We start from the raw sequence: 16,762 nt of genomic DNA, 5'->3' as shown, positions 1-16,762 counted from the left end.
CAAATGGCTTACCTCTATGGACGAAGCGAGGTGGCACTGCCGGGGTGATCGCGCTGACCAATAAGACTTCGGAGCGTCTTCTCACGTGACGGTTCCAAGTTGCTCCGCCCCTAGGCCTGTAGAGCGCAGGCCACGTCGGCTCCGCCCCACTCGGAGCTGTCCAATCCACGCCCCGATGCTGCGCGGGGGAGCGCTGGCGGTCTTGGCTCTCGGCTGCGCGGCCGCCTGGCTCTGGCGTCGTGGGTTCGATCCCCGCTCGTGGCTCGGGGATCCCGTCTTGAGCGCCGCCGAATTGAGCCGCTACACGGGGACGGAGGAGAGCGCCGGGCTGTACCTGGCGGTGCTGGGGCAGGTCTTCGACGTGCAGCGGGGACGCCGGCATTACGGGCCCGGGGGCGCATACAGCTTCTTCTCAGGTCTCCCTGCAGGGATGGGTCTCTGGAGTCCCCTTCCTGATTCCTGGGTGGCTGGCTGGGGGATTCTGGGAGTTGTTGTCCCAAAGGAGCACGGGACACGGCTCCTAGGGCTGAGTTGATCCCCTTCCTCTGGAGGCGGATGGGTTTATCCTCTTCTTGTTTCCCACTGTTTGCTCTCTTGTTCCATTTTGGGCTGATTTCTTCGTTGCATTCCTTTGTTGATTTCTTGTTTGTTGCATTCATAGAATGCAATTATTTGCATGCAAACACCGATCTATTTTTTTTAATGCGCAAAAGCATCTCAGCCTTCAACCAGAACTTGCCACTCGCTTAACTTTAAAAGAACCCCATTCTAATCTTCTCCAGGGTCTTTTCGGTTGCTTTGCAGATTTCCTTCCTGACCTTGCAAAAAGAAAAATTTGGGCTCCCATCGGAGCATGGTGAGGCTCTACTGGAGAAAGCAGTGTTAAAGGTTTTATTTGTTACCAGGCAGGACAGAGGGTCCTGTTCTGTCTGGGAGTAATTGCAATTTGGGTTGAGTGGAGGCAGCCTAAATTAGTGGAGGAGAATCTAATACCACCAAGAATGGCCCTTCTTCAGCCTCCGGAGGCCAGAGAGAGCTGATTCTTAAGTACAATGATGTCTCCCCCTTGGCAGGGCCATATCATGATTCCTACCTAGCTGTCCACTTTTCCTTGTGATAAAGTAGGTAAAAAGTGCTTAGGGAAAGCTAGATCTAAATGTACCTTGAGCTTTTTGAAGGTGGAATCTATTAGTTAATAAATCACAACCCAGAGAGATGATATTCAGTAAAGGTAGTCTTACAGAGGAGGGGCAGGATCCGCTCTGTGTCATCACAGAGTGCAGGATGCGCAACAATGAACTCAAGTTACAGGAAACCAGATTGATGCTGGAGATCAAGGGAAACTTCTCAACTTTTAGAGTAGTAAGACAATGTGGAACCCAATGACCTCGGGAGGCGGCGAGCGCTCCAGTGCTGGAGGCTTTCAAGAGAAAATTGGACCACGCTCTGTCCGATCTGAATTGCTCAGGTTGGCCTCGATGGCTTTGCAGGCCCCTTCTGAGTTAATTGTATTGTTTTATAATATTTCCCCAGGTAAAGATGCTTCCAGGGCTTTTGCAACAGGCGACTTTACCCCAGCTGGACTGGTGGATGATATTTCTGGCCTTTCGCCCTCGGAAATGCTGATCATCCAGAACTGGCTTTCCTTCTATACTAAGAATTACGTGCGTATCGGTAGGTGATGGGAGAAATCCGCCCCCGTCCGATTTGAGTTCCTCTCGCCTTGCTTTCCAACCTTACTCACGGTCCCCATGCTCAAGCCAGTGGTAAGAGTCTGTGGCAGCTGTATTCCAGCCAGAATTGACTTGCCGGCCCATAATTATTCATTTGACAGCACATTAACAATTATTATTATTATTACAGAAAGTATGCTTTCCCCTCTGTGGTGATTCAAGGAGACCATACCCTAAATAGACAAGTGACAAGACAAAGGGCTTTCTGACATCGGTGCCAGAGAGGAGTGCGACAAATATCCACAATCTAAAGTCTGCCACAGTGACATGTGGTGATCCTTTGGCCTGAGAATTCTGGGAAGAGCATTTATTTATTTATTTATTTGATTTATACCCCACCTATCTGGTCTACTTGACCACTCTAGTAGTCTGACCCCCCCCCCCGAAATCTGTGTCTCTCTTATTTTCATTGTTAAGTCAATAGATATAGAAACCAAGTCTAATTTTTTTAAAATCCTCTACTTTTGGGAAGGTAAAGTGGCCGGGCGATTCTACCACGAAAACGGGACACCTACCGAGGTTCTGCGGCAAGCCCGGGACCTCATTGAAAATGGACAGAAGCTGCAGGCTCAGGAAGAGGAGAAGAAGCAGCAGTTTCCGCCATGCAATTCAGAATGGAGTTCCACTGGAGGAAGTCGTGTCTGGTGTTCCAAACAGAGGTACATTCTTCAAATGCAGAGAATGAGGCTGCAAAGGGTTAGGGAAGGGCACCAAAGATGCCGGAAGACAAATGACTTAGGCTGCAAAGATGAAATGTATTTAACTTTGCAGCGTGCTGATGTTTTTCCAGATTGAAAGCCCATTGTTATCGACTAGGACTATAAACATCCTTTACACGGTAGGACCCTCATCTCTGTAGGATCAGTACCCACAGTTTCACTTACCCGTGGTCAGAAAATATTAAAAATATTAAATGAAAAAAACACACCTGATATATTTCCAGGATGTAATTACCAGAACTAGTCACTAGGAGGAGGAAGAGACAGTGTTATGTATAGTGTTCACTATTATCTGTGGGTTGTAGCATCCATGGGGGGGGGGAGGCTTGGAAACTGATCTGCTATAGACACCGGGGTGCTACTGTAATATAATATATCAATCACATTTATAATGGAAACGATCAGATTGCTATTTTCAATCAAGAAAATTATTGATTTATTTATTTAATTTATATGCTGCTCACTCTACCGGCTCACAACAATTAAAATACAATTATTCACTAACAACCATTTTAGGATTTTTAAGTAGCAGTCCACTGATGATTCATAGCTACATTATTTACACTGTGCCTCTTTAGCCTATAGAGCGACAAAAGAGAATATTGAATGCTTGCCCCCTCGCTCTTCTGACTTTTGAGATTTGCATTGCACACCACAATGAGGACTAGAACCTTTTAGTGGAAGTTGATTTTCTTAAGAAGTTGAGTTGGGCAGCAGGGCTCTTGATTTAGAACCTAGGGACCAGTCGGTCTCTATTTCAATGGAAGAGATAGCAAGTGGGACCATAAGGATATTGACTGAGGCTGTCATTAAATCCAGGGTTGGGCAACATGGGGGCTTCCGGATGTTACTGGACGGCAGTTTCTATCAAGTCTCACCCAGCAGACCCAATGGTGAGCAATGCTGGGGACTCCGCTGGCTGAGCCCATCAGAAGGGTTACACGTTGCCAGCCCCTTTTCAAATACAGGTACATGAAGATTATTATACAGAGGGAGGGCCAGAATCTGTTCTCAATCATCTACGTGCAGGGCACACACCTATGGGCTCAAGCTGTGGGAAGCCAGATTCTGAGTATCAAGAAAAACTTTGCAACCGTTAGAGCAGTACAACAATGGAACCAGTGACCTCAGGGAGAGGTGGCGAATGCTCCAACGCTGGAAGCATTGAAGAGACAACCGGACACCCATCTGTCAGATCTATTTTGATTTGGATTTCTGCATTTATTAGGAGTAACATTCGATGGCCTGATAGATTCCTTCCGACTCCATTATTTTATGATTCTGTAGTTTCATCATCTGTTACACTTTCCCGTCTCTCCTTTATCTCTGTAGTGGAGGAGTCAACAGAGACTGGACCGGTGTCCCCAGGAAGCTGTATGAGCCAGGATCCCACCGCAGTCATTGCGTGTGTGTGAAGACGGAAGGGTCATCTCATTACAGTCCCAATCTACAAGAATACGAAGGGTGCCACCCACTCTCTGACTGGTGTGCTTTGAAAGACTGAGCCACTTCTGTTTCTCCAGCCGCTGTTAGATGTGCGTCTGTCCTCTTGTCACTCCCACAGACCTGTGAGATTCAGACAGCCCACTGAGGTGGGTCTCTTTTGTAATCCTTCCTGCCAATACGGGAGTGCTCATCCAGAGAAACAGGGGATCTTGCCCGCTCTCCAAGTGAGGGGAGGACTTGGTGGTTCTTGTGCACGAAAATAAAATAAAATCACATTTTCCCTTGCATGAGATGTAAAATATTTTCTGACCGTCTTGAGAGGGGTGTTTGTGCATGGTGCAAGAAAATGATGTTTGATACTCTGTGAAATTCTTATTGTTGGTTGTTCCATAGACTCTTGAGAATCTGAAGCAGGGGATGGGTGGCTTGCCTCTTTTTGAACCATCACTCTGCCCTTCTGTGCTTGCTGGATGTATGCCTCTTGCTTTGCTAAGGTGAAAGTCCCAAGTTTTGCCCAGAGACCTCGACAGGGATTCTAAAGAGGCCTTAGAATCACAGTTGTACTGAAGTCAAGAAATCTCACAGCCCATGGACATGCTTTCTCTGGGTCACATGATTAGCCTAATTTAACAATTTTTAAACATCTGCCTTCCCCTTCTCTCTCTTACACACAGCCTCTCTTTCCTACACACAAGGCGTTAAAAGACATCCATTAATGCTATGTTTAATGAAAATGATTTGCAGTTCAGCATAGCCACTAACTCTGTAAATCATGTTTGAATGAATCAGGAAAGCATGATTTTTGAAACTGCGGGGGCAAATCATAGTTGGGTAAGACATTTGAACTAAACAAATGTCTGCCTATTGTTCCACGTCCAACGGCTCCTTTTGGACCACCAAGCAGCTGGTAAGTGCAGAAGAAATTCTAAATCCTTAATTTATACCACTGGATGCTTGGAACCTTCACGTGGATTTTTACACTTTACTACACATCTTCCCTGTGATTTCTCTAGCAAATTTAACAGTCCTTCTCTACGTGATGGTATTCACCATGCTCCCTAGTGGCAAGAGAGCAGGAGAATTCAATTATCACATTAGACTGATTTGCGTTAACCATAGCAGATTCCAAGAAGGTCTTGTTATAGCAGACATGGGGGGAGTTTTGCCTTATTCCTTCTTTGCATCATCAAAACAGGCAATCGTGAAAGCGGCAACAGCATTGTACGAGGCACACAGCCACACAAGTATTTTTCCAGTTGCTGGTGGTTCTACCGGAAACGCACCAATACCATCTAGGCCAGTTTGATTTAGTGCACAAAGTTATACATAGGAATGCAAACACTGCAAAAGACACAACTGTCTGCTGAACAAAAATAAAAATTACCTATGATGTGTGGCCTATCGTTAAGCCGGCCTTCAACAAAATCCAGTTAGTTTCCACATTTATGTACAGGGAACTTTCTGAAGCTGTCTACTAAACCAGAAACAATTGTAATAATCAAGTGATGACTTTCCCCCCTTCATTTTGGTTCGCAGCAGAAACCACATTCACCCTGTCTCTAAAGCAAGGAAAATAGAAAAGTGTAATGACTAAATGTTTTTTTTTTAAAAAAAAACTTTTAATGCTGCTTAGTACAGAATAAGTTTATTGCTTACTTTTTATATTATTTTGATATTACTGCAATTTTGCTGTTATTTAAAGTGGTTGTCGTATTTTGTTGAAAACCGCCCAAAACGGCCTTTGCAGCCTGATGGGTGGTATACAAATAAAATAAATAAAACTGGCTTGCGAGTAAGGCCAGATAGAAATCATGAACACACCAGAGTTTGGAAGTTAATTGTGGAATTCAATACTCAGAGATCAACCTGGGGCTGTTGCAGTCCGAGAAAGTTAAGTTGCTCAAGGTTTTGTAAACACACACACACACACACCCCTGCAAAAAATAAAACAAGCCTCAAGGCTTCCCAGTTCAATCTCTCATTGCTTTCAGAGACAGGAGAGTGAAGAATTTTTTGAAGATCTAGAAATCAGCAGCAGGTTCTGCACAAATTCCCACAAAGCATGACAGCTCCTCTTCACGGGAAAAAAAAAGCAGATTTGCTTCTACACTCCTAGGGAAGTTTGAACCAGTCCTTATGAGAAAGCCAACCCAACCTTCTTCAGGAAAATGACTGCAATGCTTATTTCGGGGGGGGGGGGGACATGAACACTGTAACCTGTGGTATCCCATTTTTGAGCTCCTTCTGTAATGAAATCAACCCAAAACTTCATGCATTCCATCCACACAGGCGTTTCTGGTTAACAAACGGGGCCAGCCAGTTGCATAGACTCAGTCTTAAATGTTTTATTAAAAAGTGCTTTACAATGATCGTTTCTGTGCAACACCCAACCGAGGTTCACGCAAACCGAACTGCCTTGAAGAATCGGTTCTAGTTCCCGGGGTATTTCCAAATTCTGCCCCTGGTGCTGTGGCTTTTTCCTCGTCGTTACTGGCACCTCTGATCATCATTTGTACAAACATTTACAGCCTGGAGAGGGGCTGTGAATTGATCCGATTAGTCAAATGACCGATTAGTCCATTAGTCACACGCATAGAGAATGCCGGTTGAGAGAAATATTTCTCTCTAAAGGGAATGTTTACAGAATCTCTCTCTTTTGGGTGCATTACCGAGACCAAGTCAAACCAGAGCGTACGAACGTCTAGAGCCTCCAGTTAACCCTGGACAAAAAGACTATGGACGTTGTGATCTATTCCCACATGAAATGTTGGCATCTCACTGCTTGGCTTAGTCTTGCACCCCTGGAATAAACCTGATAAAAGGGCTTGATTCTTTTAAGGTGAAAAGTGAGATCAGTCTGGCACAGGGTTCGGAAAGGGGGAGACCCTCCCAGCTAGCTGGAAAGAGGGCGGGATTCCAGTTCATTCCATGAAGGCAGCTGGGAAACGACCAAGCAGCAAATCCTGGTATTGTCTGAAATGTATTGTTTTTACCATTGCACTGTTGAGACCTTATTTCCCAGAAAGCCTTTTCTTTTCTTTTTTTTTTTACTGCACAAGCCCAGGCTTTTTACTTAACATATAAAGCTGTTATATTTTCTATAAATCACAGTAATATATATATAAAAAAGAAGTAGCACTATGGTTTCAGCTCTTTTTACATATATATATAGGAGACATCATTAGAGGACTTATTAGCATTCTAGAAAGGCGGAGAGAGGACGCAATCCGAAGGTATGAAAGACCGCTCGCTCTCCCCCGCCTTACGTTATACACGCACCATCAAAACTAGTGGTTATGGAAGGTTAAGATAAGACATACATCCCCAACTGGTTCTTTCAAGGAGCAATAACAGAAGGTACAAGTGATGTCCATTGTTCGGGGGGGGGGGGTTGAGTTATTTTTCGAAGAAGGCAAAACAAAAGAAAACAAAAGCTTTATGCTAAAGGATGTGGCAGCTGGACCTCCCCACCCTCAGTGGGTTGGCTTCTGTCGGGGGGAGCGAGTCACCCACTGTGTTGCACCCGCCGTGCGCATGACAAGTGTCTGCTCAGAAGTGGCTCCGTAGGGTTTGCGACAGAGATAAGAGCCGACGTGAAATGCAGGGGGTTGCAGACCATCTGCATGAGAGGGAGCCCAAGTAGGTGTGAAGGTGAGGTAATGTGCGTGGGTGTGTTTGTGAGAAGGTGAGTACGTTTGTGCTCCGGTGGGTCACCTCTAAATCCTCCAGACTCCGAAGCCCATTAGTGCCGGCGAGCATTAGCTAAGAGTGAGCGCCAACCCAACAAGATCTGAAGATCATTCCCTTTCCCCACTCTTGATCGTAAGAGACCAGAGGCCGGGCTAACGTTTATCTGGCAATGAAAGCTCGGGTCCGCTGTGTGCATGTTTGATCCAGAGCACCTCGACGGGGCCAAATTGCCGACACAACAGAGCAGGCTCCCTGCTTCACCATCTCCCAAGGTGAAGCTGTGACTTCCCAGCTTCGAAGGGCTTGCCACCATTTTTACAAATACATATGCAGGAGATTACAGATCAGGGGAGTTCTCTCACCACCCTTCCCGTCCTGACAAACACCCACAGCACAGACTACACCACTAGCTGTGCTTACATGCGCAAAGGTGGCTCCAGCCCTATCTTTTCACTGCTAGGTTGCCGCCCCCCCCCCAAGCCAGGACTTCCTCTAGCATGGATGGTAAACACAGGACTACCTAGGCAACTGCATCAGCACATGACTAAAAGGACCAGCCACGAGCTTAGAAAAGCCTTCATCACATCTAGTAGCTAAGATATCTCCAATTCTTTCCCAAGACCCAGACTTCTTAAGATCTGAGAGGGTAACCCTGAAGGGAAGGAAGCTGTAACACTGGGATCCCTGATTTTTTTTTCTTTCAACAGAAGAAACGGTAATGCTTTTGTGATAAGGCCACCAAAGAAAAGGAAAAAAAATTGCACTAAACCAAACCCTGTATTGTAGATCATGCCTTCTGGACGAGGCCATCACTGTGTGTAGTTACAGCCGCCTGCTTTTAGGACAAAAAAGCCAGAGAAGAAAAGGACACTCCCAATTCTCTCAACAGAAAGAGAACAGAAAGGGGTAGGGGGACTCTGTTCATCGCACAGAGTCACCCAGAAATGTAAGTGCATCTTTTTTTAAAGAAAGAAACTGATGCGAGAGAGGGCATCAAAGGAATCCCCGTCAGCTTCACAGCCTACTAAGGCCTGTTTTTGTTACATGATTATTGGTAAAAAAATTTCATTATTATTATTAATTATTTGGTCAACCCTCTGCACTGCAGTAAGCTGACGGCCAAATGCAGTTCACGCTTACTTCTGCCGCAAAATGGTTCCGATTTGTTTCCCCGAATCCAGTTTCTTACCATTTGTCCCCATTAATGTTCATAGAAAAGAAAACAACCCCGTATATACTAGGATACAACGCTCGTGTGGTCCCTTAAGCCGACTGGTATGTCGTCACAGGAAGACAAAAGGAGGCTCTTCCGACGTCTCTCTGCGAGGCGAGGAGGGAGGGGTGGCTACCGGGAACCCCTCCCCATCCCTGCAGAGGACTAGGAGACCCCGCCCAGGGTTAAGACGTCAAAGCAGATATTGCAGACCCGGACCGGCTTGTTCAAGTCGAATTTAATGATGGGGATCTCCTTGGTCGAACACTTGTGGCAGAGGAGACGCCCGCAGTGCCGGCTGCGAGGGAAGGAAGGGAGAAAGGGAAGAGTCAGCGTGCCCTCGCCTGTCTTAGCCTGCGCTCCCTGGTGTCCTGCTTCCGTGCAAAAGTTCGGAACAGGGCAAGGGAACACAGATGCAGGGACGTCGGGAATAAACCAGTCCCGAGCCCTTTTCTAGGCTTCAGAAAGAGGAACGGAGGAAGCGGCCCGACAGCAAATCGTACCCTGCGCCCATCGAGCCCAGCCCTGCAAACTCTGAACGGCAGCAGTGGGTCTCCATGGGGTCTGGGCTTTGTTTGGGGAGGACTTCGTCCCAGTCCTGTCTGGCAATGCGGGGGGGGGGGGGCTCAGCCTTGAGATCTTCTGCACAGAAACCATTTGGCGGCCCTTCCTCTCCCCAGCCCGTGGCATTCCTTGGTGGTCTCTCACCCACGCACTACCCAGGGTCAACCTTGCTTAGCGTTTGGGCTCCAGAGTGCATTCAGGGTGGCATAAAAAGAAGGGTCAAGAATCTGGAGAAGAGTTCTGGATTTCAGCCTGCCAGGCGGAGGGGCTTGCCCTAAATCCACCCGTCCTGACCTCTGCCCAACGTGGAAAAGGACGAAGAGTCGAGCGGTACTGCCCAACGCATCTGGGGGGCGGGAGGGCGGGACTGTGATCCAGGACAAGTCGTCTCAAAAGGGAATCGAATCTAACAAAAAGGCGTCCCCCCAGAAAGCGAGAAACCCCCTGGGGAGACCCTCGGGGGCTTTTCCAGCAATACAATTCTAAGATTTCCTGGCTCTACAAGCCATGAAGCTGAAAGTTTCACCTCAAGGCACATCAGAGTTTGTTTGTTTGGTTTTTTTTGTCTTAATTAACAACAGACACGGGATTGGAACGCAGATTTTCATGTATAAATCTGCCCCCCTCTTTTGTTAGTGTTGACCCTTTTTTTTCCTTCAGTCTTCCAAACCTCAGTCCCAGGGGGCGCGTGCGACCTATTCTCTGGCCCCAGAGGGGGAAGCCCGACCTGCTCTTAGCCCCCTTGCCCTTTTGGGTAGAAACCCGTCCCTCGGTGGACCAAAGAAAAGACCCAAGAGGAGGGGAGCCCAGTTACCAGTGATGCTTCCTTGTGGTGACCCCGAACTTGGCGCTGCACTCGTAGCAATTGGAGCCGTCGCACCAGGGAGGTTCCTTGGACAGCATGTCTGCAAACACAAGGGAAAAGCAGGAGACTGCAGAGGTGGCTTGAAAGGGAGAGACCCCCCCCCAGGCCGTAACAGGTCCACGACTTGCTCATGGATTGAGAGGAGCCCCTAAGGTGACTCATGTGAGAGATGAGCACGAATTGCCCATTCGGTGGTTCGTCCTTCAGATGAATAGGGGTTTGGTCATTCCCAGCCTTGCCTCCTCCGGTGGGAGCCCACTCAGAGGCTTCCCTGCCCTGCCTCCACTGGGCGCTGCCTCGGAGGGGGCGGCTGCTGGAGGAGGCAAAGTTGGTAACCACCAAACCCTGGTTTGTCCAAAGGAGGAACCGGCACGAACCACAGGTCGGCCCCATCTCTAGTTCACACACAATAGCTGGGATGTTAAGAGGCTCCCCTTCCCTTCTCCACCTTTAGTTCTGCCAGATGAGGCAGAGCTCCAGCTCCCTTACCCAGAAGCCTGAAGAGCAGCTGCTTGGTCGCCACCTGGTAGTTGAAGATGTTGACCCCTTGGTTGTTATTGACGCCCAAGCGAGCCCCGGCTCTCACGATGGCACGGCACAGGTTGGCGTTCCCCTTCATGTAGGCCAGGAGAAGCACTGGTCGTAGGAGCAGGAGGAGAAAAGAAATTGCATTTTGGCCCTGAAACTACACTGGATTTCATGAGAGCTTCCTTGGTGACTGCTCTCAAATGTACAAGTCTGCTACGCTGGCTCCTTGGGTTGCTAACTTTCTGCCTGCGGGCCGAGGCCTTTCTGTCGCACCGGCCTCTAGGGAAAGGCCCTGCTCGCCTGCAGAAGGGGTGTTTTTTTTAAATCACTTTTGGAAAAGCGACTTGGGTTTTTATTTGCTTTAAGGGTCATTCTTCCCACTACCAATCCAAAGGGACAAGGAGGTGGCGCCGTAACGTCTTACCCGTGTGCCCTTCGGCGTCGGGCTTGTCCAGGGGGTATTCCGGCATGCATTCCAGGAAGAGGTCGAAGATGGCTGCTGCGTTATCTTTCCCGTATTGCCCCAGGATGTGCATCGGGGACTGGCCTCTGACAAGGAGACACGGTGTGTGTGACCCACATGTACACCCACAGCCCAGTTCCAACTGCAGTTCCGCCTCCCTTCCCCATTAAAAAACCCCTAGTCTCTCACACCTCCTAAAATTTCTCCACACATGGAATTAGGGGATGAGAGCACTTTAAAATCCAAATAAACTTCCAGGTAGAGACTAGAACAGTAGCTAGAATAGAACAGTACCCAGTGTGGGATAATGGATAGAAGGATGGACAGGAACTCTGGAGAACAGGGTTCAAATCCCCACTTGGTCATAAACTCACTGGGGAACTAGAACGGGTAAATAATAATAATAATTGCTTGCCGGCAAGTTAGTTCTGACATAGGATGGCCACTTTTCAAGGTTTTCGAGATAGAGAATACACATAAGTGGTTTCTAATTTCCTTCTTCCAAGGGGCATCCCTAGGATCACTGTGCAGCTTGCCCAAGGCCACCCAGGCTGGCTCTTCTCCCAGGAGGCACCCAGCGGGGAATCGAACTCCCAACCTTTGGCTCTGCAGCTGGAGACCTAAACCACCGAGCTGGCCAGCCAGCTGGAGCTGGAAAAGCCACCCCCTAAAAAAACCTCATGTACCTTGAAAACCCAGCTGTGGGCGAGTTCTGACGTTTCTGGACTAGAACTCCCAGAATGCCCCAGGGCAGCAATCGTGGGGGATTCTGGAAGCCCTCGTTCAAAACCACAAACCTGTCACATCCGGTAGGAGAGAAAAGCTGCAACTTGGCTGCTAACCAAACCAAGATGTGTTCAATAAAAAGAAAGGCAGGCAGTTTTGAAGCCGGCGGAATGGGAACTGGGTTCTACCCCTCAAGGTCCTTTCAGACACCTGCCTCAGAAAGAAACAGGGACCCCCTCCCCTCCCCGATAACCTCCAGAGCCCAAGGACAGCTGGTCCAAAGAGGGGCTCTTTCCCCTTCCTCCTGGGGCGGTGGTGGTGGTGTAGGCTGCAGCACCTACCTGAGATTAAAGGCTTCGGCATCCACCGTGCACTCCGTCAGGAGGACACGGATGTTGGTCAGACGTCCTTGCATGACCGCCAGGTGCAGGGCTGCATGTAGAGGCAAAGGAGCGCCCGTGAGCACGATGCAAAACATCAGACAGTCAGAGCCTTTACTGACACTGACACAAACACACACAAATCACATATACAAGGTAACAGACAAGCTCTTAATTAACTAGACCCGTGAACTGATGATGTCTCAAGTCTGGGGCTCCTCGTTTCCTGGCTCAAAAAGGCCGCCACGTTCGCCACTATGACTGACTGTCCTGTTGACGGAATATACCTCTGTGTGCCATCGTTCCCTCTTCTTTAACCAAAAGGGGTCTAAATGTTTTCTGCGGGGAGCTGTACAGAATGGACAATACAAAATCACGCGGGACTGCGACTCTTCTCCGTCCAGCTCACAGAAGCAGCCTGTCTTGCTTCTCTGCCCTTTTTTTGGGGGGGGAGGGGCTAAGATCACAGGTCTCTTCAAAACAGAAATCAGGGATGGATTTCAGTGCCTCTTTCTCTGTGAAGCCATGCTAGGGTTGAGCTGTTCACCCCCTTAGAAATGAGAACAAGAGCCGGATCTCTTTGGATAAAAATTTGGATTTTCAACCAAGGATTCAGGGTTCGTTTTTTCCAGCATTTATAGCAAGCAACCCACCCACCCACAGAAAAGATGTGGCATGTTAAGGGATGATTCATTTCCGTGGCTGAGGCCGTGGACTGTCATCTAGGAAAGTTCACCCTGAAATGAACCCTTTTATTTTAAGAGGCCACAAGGCTCTCTCTCTCTCTATTTTGTTTTTTAAATGTTGAAAAGGCTGGGAACCCACAAGGCCAACGTGCCGAATCTTTGGGAAAGCCCGGAGAGTTACCGTTGTTCCCGTTCTCGTCCACAGCGGCGAAGTCGACTCCGTTCTCCAGAAGGACGGAGCAAATGGTGGGAAGGTCCTGCTGGGCTGCGAGGTGGAGGGCCGTTTGGCGGTGCTTGTTCAGCTCGTTGACTTTGGCGCCTGCCAGGAGCTGGGAGGAGGAGGAGGAAGGATCAGGGCAGATTTGTTTTCAGTAGGGCTCAGCTCCCTTAGAGGGTTAATAACACACAGGCAGGCAACTCCGCTGGGTTTGGGGAGGGGGGGAGTCTTGCTTCTGTCTCTGCTCCCCACCTCCAAGAAATAAAGCAACTTTGCTAACCCATCAGGGCCACCGGATTTAAAACCTGGTTAGCATTGATTCTTGTTTTTTTTAAGGAGCAGAGACATCTTTAGGCCTCCCGAGTTAAGGCACTTGTGCCGTTTTAAAATCAACCGCATGGGCAGAAAAATAATACATATACGTACCAGGTTGCGCACAATGATTTCGGAGCCAGCCTGCACGGCGAGATGCAACGGGGTGAGTTTGGAGGCGTCCTGAACCCTGGAGTTCACGTTCGCCTGGACGCTGATCAGGAAGAGGACGCTCTCAATGTCTGAATTCTGAACAGCCACGTGGAGGAAATTCCGGCCTTTGTTATCAACCTGAAGGAGCACCGAATGTCTGGTTTTAGAAGTCGGGTGAGCGAAATCATCCTTGCACAGAAGTCTGGGCAGCCCAACGGCCAACGTTCTTCACAAAGATTACAGACAAGGAGCCTGGAAGCAGTAAAACCTGAGAGGTGTCTAGAAAGGTTTTTAACCACCGAGATAGTGTAGGTGATCTGGGCGTGACTGGCCCTGGAGCAGCCAGGGAATTAATTGCACAGCCAGCTGGGAGAGGACTGCCCCAGAGAATGGCAAAAGGCGGAGGGTGACTCCGAGAGGCTCCCATCGCTGGAGCAAGCCAAAGGGAGTCCCCTTTGCTCTCCTGTACCTGCTCCGCAGCTCCCGGCTCCCTCTTGAGGATGGACTCTGCTGCCTTGTTGTTCTTGTAGGTCATTGCGCAGGCGAAAGGTGTCATGCCTTGCCGGTCCCGGATATTGAGCTGGATGTTTGGGTGTGAAATCATTAACTGGATGATGACGCCGTGCTGGTTGATGATAGCCACGTGGATGGGCGTCCTCCCTTCTGCATCCTGCAACAACAGATCCCATGAGTTGGTAGCACAAAAGAAGACCCCAACACACACACACACACACACACACACACACACACAGAATCTGCCTTCAAGCCACACACACACACACACACACACACACAATCTGCCTTCAAGCCAAGATTAAACAAACTGTCCAGAATACTAAAAAAGTACAGGACGTTGGCGGCTCTCACTATGCTAGGAAGCATAGGTCCAAGCCCAGCCGATAGCATGGCATCTTTATCTTCTTGGGCAAACTGCTGCACATCAGCAAGGTAAACAGTGAGAGCCTGTGTCTTGAAGAGAGCAGAGCAGAACTCAGGGAGGCCTGGATTCCAATCCTGCTGGGCCATGGAAACTCGCTGGGTGATGAAATGGGAAACGACCCTTTGATCAACTCGCTTTAAAAACTCTAGTAGGGTCACCCTGCGTTAGAAGTGTCTTGGTGGCGTCCAACATAAGAAAGTGAACCAGAAATTTGGTTATCAAGTCTTAAGAGGCTTCTATAAGAGGAGAAAAGTATGAGAGGCGGCTTCAAGAAATGGTTCGGCTGATCCGTGTCTGGGCACTGTGGCCAAATTTCAAAGCATTGTGTTTGTAAGCCTTTAGAGTTGCAGAATGAAAGCCAGAGAAAGGAACCAAGACAATGGCTAGCTCCATCTGTTAACCCCAACTGAACAGGACCTCCTGAACGAATGGAACTTGTTAATACTTATGAGAATCTCATTATTTCAAGGTTTTTGGAGCTCTAGCCCTATCAGTCTGTGCAAGCATTCCACAGCAAGGAACACAACACAAAACAAAAGCAAGAAAATTTATCACGGAAGCCGGAAGACACGCACAAATGAGGGCCCCCATTCTCTCTGCCTGGATTGACTGCCAAAACACTTACCCTGGGCAAGAAGGCTTTAAAACTGCAGAGGCTGAGATACGTGTAAAGATTTGCAAGGCAGAACAGATCCCTATTGCCTCCCCCTTGGTTGATGAGGGGGACTGCCTAGCCACGAGCTTCTTACGGCCACCGTGTCCAAGTTCAATCTACACTGTCAAGGCCCTGAGAAGTCACTAATAAATACATAGATGAGGAAAATGGCGTGAAGAGTTTTGAATGAGCAAGCCCATTCATGGCATTTCAACTTGAAGCTGCGTAAAACAAGAGAACCATCGTCCACCAACCTGCTGAGTCTATCAGTGCCCGTCTCAGAGGTAGGAAACCTCTGGTGATCGCTTGCTGGGGAAAGGGAGACAAAGGACTCATGATTTGCTGATGGGCTGGCCACTCTGTGAACAGAAAGTTGGACCGGGCAGAACTCTGGCCCAATGAGAACGGCTCTTCTTACGTTCTTTGGGCAAGACCGAATGAACAAGCAAGGACCGTCCCTCAGTAAGTAGTTCATTTGCAGACATCAACTATAAAAGAGATGAGCTGATGAGCAGCTACTGACGTGGCACAGTTTGGAGAGGAGAGTCATCTTTGGGCGCAGAAAACCACGTGGCAGAGAACAAGGTGTCCAGCAGAGAGAGGCCCACTAGTGGCTTCTTTCCTACCTGTGCATTCACGTTGGCGCCAAATTCCAGAAGGCACTGGACAACTTCTTCAAGACCCCAACAGGCGGCCAAATGCAACGGCGTCTGCCCGTCGTGGGCTTCCTCGTCGCCCTCGCCGTCGGCGCCGGGTTGCCGCGGGCTGTTCACGTCGCAGCCGCTGGCGAAGAAAAACAGCCAACCGTCAAACCTCCACCCAGGCAAGGTCCCGAGAATGCAGAGTGAAGGGCCGCGGCGGTGGTCTTAGACCAAGTCAGACCGAGGGTCCACCTTAGGGCGTGGGTGTAGCCCTAAAGCTCTCTGGGAGGCGGGCCGGCCCCTGACCTGCGGATGAGAAAGCAGGCAATCTGTTCGTTGTTCTCGTCGATGGCTCTGTGCAGGAGGGTCTGTAAACAGCCGCCCGGTCCCGGACCCCAGCAAGTGGCATCACATCCGTGTCTGACCTGCCGAAGGAAGAAGGATTGGGCTGCTCAGTGGCTCACAGGCCGGTCAAGGTGTCTTGTTTTTTTCCAGTACTGCAAAACTCAAGAGATGGACCCTCTAGATGTGGGCATGTCACTATCCCACTGATCAGGGATCACAGGGAATCTCCTCCGGGCATTGGGCTTTTTCTTGCATAGGGAAGGGGGGGAAGCCACTGTACCCCTCAACTGAACGACCAGCTGGAAAAGCAGAAGCCCAAAGAGCCAACTGGAAACCAGAGCAGAGGCTCCGAGATGCTTCCTTCTACACTGACTGTAACCTCAAGAACAGCCTTCTATAAAGCATGTTGCAATAATCTAGTCACAAAGGGATTAAGGAACGGATCTGCTCAGGCTAAATCCACCTTCTCTAGGAAGGGCCCCCAAG

The 16,762-nt window shown here is 48.9% G+C and overlaps 2 protein-coding genes across 3 annotated transcripts in view; one reads left to right on the top strand and one right to left on the bottom strand.

Moving 5' to 3' along the window:
- Nucleotides 1-128: 128 nt before the first annotated feature.
- CYB5D2 (cytochrome b5 domain containing 2) lies at nt 129-4,185 on the top strand. Of its 2 annotated transcripts, XM_072978457.2 has the most exons (5): nt 129-416; nt 1,534-1,674; nt 2,206-2,392; nt 2,505-2,571; nt 3,785-4,185. In XM_072978457.2, exons 1-5 carry the CDS (start codon nt 176-178, stop codon nt 3,830-3,832), a joined length of 684 nt encoding a protein of 227 aa, XP_072834558.2. In that variant the 5' UTR covers nt 129-175; the 3' UTR covers nt 3,833-4,185. The 2 variants fall into 2 exon arrangements, with proteins under 2 accessions (XP_072834558.2, XP_020667801.3); XM_020812142.3 differs by lacking the exon at nt 2,505-2,571 and having other exon boundaries at nt 142-416.
- A 2,043-nt stretch (nt 4,186-6,228) lies between these two features.
- The window catches only part of ANKFY1 (ankyrin repeat and FYVE domain containing 1), a 40,191-nt gene continuing 29,657 nt past the window's right edge, over nt 6,229-16,762 (bottom strand). Inside the window, exons 16-25 of the mRNA XM_020812139.3 lie at nt 16,238-16,356; nt 15,917-16,073; nt 14,165-14,365; nt 13,657-13,833; nt 13,195-13,342; nt 12,289-12,379; nt 11,183-11,307; nt 10,720-10,866; nt 10,180-10,270; nt 6,229-9,099 (exon numbers count right to left, since the gene is read on the bottom strand). Coding sequence (XP_020667798.3) covers nt 8,967-9,099; nt 10,180-10,270; nt 10,720-10,866; nt 11,183-11,307; nt 12,289-12,379; nt 13,195-13,342; nt 13,657-13,833; nt 14,165-14,365; nt 15,917-16,073; nt 16,238-16,356 — 1,389 coding nt within the window. The 3' untranslated portion in view covers nt 6,229-8,966. The remainder of the gene's footprint in view (nt 9,100-10,179; nt 10,271-10,719; nt 10,867-11,182; nt 11,308-12,288; nt 12,380-13,194; nt 13,343-13,656; nt 13,834-14,164; nt 14,366-15,916; nt 16,074-16,237; nt 16,357-16,762) is intronic.

The sequence above is a fragment of the Pogona vitticeps genome, chromosome 7, assembly GCF_051106095.1.
Source record: "Pogona vitticeps strain Pit_001003342236 chromosome 7, PviZW2.1, whole genome shotgun sequence".
Lineage (NCBI taxonomy): Eukaryota > Metazoa > Chordata > Lepidosauria > Squamata > Agamidae > Pogona > Pogona vitticeps.
The sequence above is the reverse complement of the archived record's forward strand: the minus strand, read 5'-3'. Positions and strand labels throughout refer to the sequence as shown.